The sequence below is a fragment of the Nelumbo nucifera genome, chromosome 3 (assembly GCF_055504915.1).
Source record: "Nelumbo nucifera cultivar China Antique chromosome 3, China Antique-T2T, whole genome shotgun sequence".
Taxonomy (NCBI): domain Eukaryota; kingdom Viridiplantae; phylum Streptophyta; class Magnoliopsida; order Proteales; family Nelumbonaceae; genus Nelumbo; species Nelumbo nucifera.
Window position 1 is genome coordinate 79,102,777 of NC_142651.1, and position 3,131 is coordinate 79,105,907.

General features: G+C 39.9%; 1 protein-coding gene across 1 annotated transcript; it reads right to left on the bottom strand.

The window, feature by feature from the left end:
• Positions 1-1,353: 1,353 nt before the first annotated feature.
• Positions 1,354-2,889, bottom strand: LOC104588754 (uncharacterized). The gene has a single exon (XM_010246824.3). The coding sequence runs from the start codon at positions 2,790-2,792 to the stop codon at positions 1,380-1,382; it is 1,413 nt and encodes a 470-aa protein (XP_010245126.1). The 5' UTR covers positions 2,793-2,889; the 3' UTR covers positions 1,354-1,379.
• Between the last annotated feature and the right edge of the window lie 242 nt (positions 2,890-3,131).

Consider the following 3,131-nt stretch of genomic DNA (forward strand, 5'->3'; position numbering starts at 1 on the left):
GCCGGGCTCGGGATTTGTCAAAAAAGCCCGATCCGACTCAACATTATATATTTTATATATTATATAAAATATATAAATAATATAATATTTATTCTTTTCTTTATAATTTTTCTCTCTCTATATATATTCAGCCGCTTCAACAGTAGTAATAGTATGGGTTAAATTTCGGGTTCGGGCCCAGGCCCGGGCTTCAGGCTTTTTATGAGGATCGGGCTCGGGCCTTAAAAAAATCTGTTAATACAAGTTGCAGCCCTAACAAATCAAACTTGGGTTTAGGTATATCCTATTTGCAGCCCTAACCACCCATTCATTGCAAAATAAGACAACATATTGCATTCAACAAGTACATGTTGGATGTTATATCCAGCATTGTTATATGAACTTTCAACCTGAAAAGAAAAAGGAATGCAAATATCTATTTTGATAGGCAAAGATCCAAATTTGTTTTTGTTCTATATTTTTCAAATAAAAATGTACTAAACATGAATTCATTTTAGCCAATCTTTTCATTTTACTGTACCAAGAGCATTGCACACCCCACATGAATTCATTTTTTTTTTTTTGTAAACCATTGTACCCCTTACTAGAGTTGACATAACTCTTATCAAATGAAAGGCTCTTCTTAATTTTAAACAAAAGCACGGTAGAGAAGAAATTTAAATCGTTATAGGATTTAGGAAATCAAGTCTTTTGATACACAATTGGAAATTTGTGGAAGATTTTTTTTTCACACAATTGTATTTACAGTGTAAATACATAAAAAAAAAATGCAAAATACAAGTTTTTGTACTGATTTAAAATTAAGAATGGAAACTCTGCTCAAGCAAAGAAAGGCACATGCCCAGCCCTAGGCATCCAGCACTCTTAAGCCCATTAAGCCCATTGAGAATAAGAAACCCAGAAATCTCTCTCCCTCTCGACACATGGACTCCAATATTCATGAGCGGACAACATCGAAACTCAAGTCAAGTTCATGGTATTAACAATTCTGAGAGACAAAAATGTACCCACGCTGCAGTTAATCGGCTTCAGTCAGTGCAAGACCCGTTCGAATAGCTCTCCGTACTTCTATGTTTTATTTCATGGGGGAGATATTCTCAATTCAATGCAAGGCTGTTGAAACGGGTTTGCACTGACTGAATCCGGTTTCTACAGGTATTTATAGCAAGCAACCCGAATCAGACGTGTGCATTACGTGCATTACTATTTCACGAAATTAGCTTCCCTCTTCTCAAGTGTCAATGCAAATTTTTTTTTGAACGAAAAAGAGAGAAACGACGAATGGCAGAATTCTAGTACTGTATCAGAGACAAGACCGATGCCAGAGAGAGAGAGAGAGAAAAGTACTGAACGCACACACAGAGAACAGTAGAGTGGATTCAAAACAAGAATAGACTCAACAGAAGAACATTGGAGTAACGCAAAAAATTGGTAATAAAACACTGATATACAGTTGAAGCCTTGGAACTCACCTTGCCATAGTACCAAGATGGTGTTGATCTCTTGTAATCATCTGGCTGTTGTTGTGACTGAGAACTGTTGCTAGATTTTGGTGAACCCATACAGATCGGTGTCTTTAGATACATTGAAATGTTCTTGTAGAGTTGTTGGTTCGTGCATAGCCCAACGTTTCCTTTGACTTCCAATCTCTTGCCAAGCCTATTGAAGAAGTCCTCAGGGAAAACTAGCTCTCCAGTTAGCATGTTTTGACTAAGATTTAGATGATCAAGATTGGGAAGCGTCCCTAGATACTGTGGGACTGTGCCATTCAGCCTGTTGTTGTCTAGAGACAGTGCAATGAGATGTTTTAACGAAGAAAATGATGTGGGTATTGGACCTCTGAACCCACACCCTGAAAGGCTCAACACTGTGAGCTTGCTAAGAGCCCCTATGAATAAAGGTATCCCTGTATTTATAGGGTTGCCTTCCACCAAGAAGTACTGCAACTCCTTCAATCCTGAGAGGGTCTCTGGTATTGGACCTGTTAAATAGTTATGGCTGAAATCCAACAAAACCAACCTTTTTAACTTCCCTAAATCTGGAGGCATCCTTCCAAGGAACCTGTTAAATCCCAAGTCTATCTTTTGGAGCGATTGAAGCTGACCCAAAGAATGAGGCACCTGCCCTTGCAGACTGTTCCAGCTGAAGTCCAAGACAGACAAGCTTTGCAGCCCTCCAATCTCTTCAGGGATTTCGCCACTAAGGTTATTGTAGCTGAGGTCAAGCTGCTCCAAGCTACTCAACCGACCAAGCTGCTGTGGGATCCTTCCTTGCAGGCTGTTCTTCGACAAGCTTAGGACCCTCAGGCTGGCAACCTCGGCTAAACTTGCTGGAATCTCCCCAGAGAGACCTGGGTTGAACTTGAAAACCAGCTGCTCTAGTGAAGAGAAGATGCCAAAGAGAGATGGAGAAAGAGTGAAAGTTGATGTGAGAAAACAGTTGAATATGGAGAAGGACTTGAGATAAGGCAGCTTTAAAAGGGATTTGGATAGTTTGGCCGAGGTTTTGCAAGGTGGGTTGACAATCTCAGGGGAGATATGAATTCTGGTGACATGTAGGATAGGTAGATCTTGGCTAATCTCACATTGAATACCCGGCCACGGCGTATCAGTACATGGATGTGGATGCATTTGGGCCCAGTTGGGATCATCTAACAGGTTTTTCATAACTTCAAACAGCCCCAAGAGCTCTCCGCTCTCCATCCCAATATCACCATCACTGATGGTGTTTAACCCACTTACCTCAGCTGAAAAAAAAAGGGAAAACACCAGATAAAAACATAGATAAGCCATGAAAGGAGGTAAAGACCGAAGAGTGTTTTACAAATATCTTAAAAATTGAGAGCAGAGAGAGGGAGGGGCTTTGCTTTTAGAGAGGAGTGAAAATGGAGAGCTACTGATCTCTTTTAACACTTTCGGTGTCCTTCATTTCATGTCAGAAAGAATATTTTACACCCCCTTTTCGGTACTGTTTGTCATTTTAGTTAAGTAATTAAGTTCCTCTCTCTACTCTGCTCTGTGACTGTTGAGTATCAATACTGAATGTATTGTTTTTCATGGAAAACGATGTGAGATTGAGAAGAAACAGTTACTATTGGAAGGACAGGAGTCAAAAGGGTCAAAATGAAATTG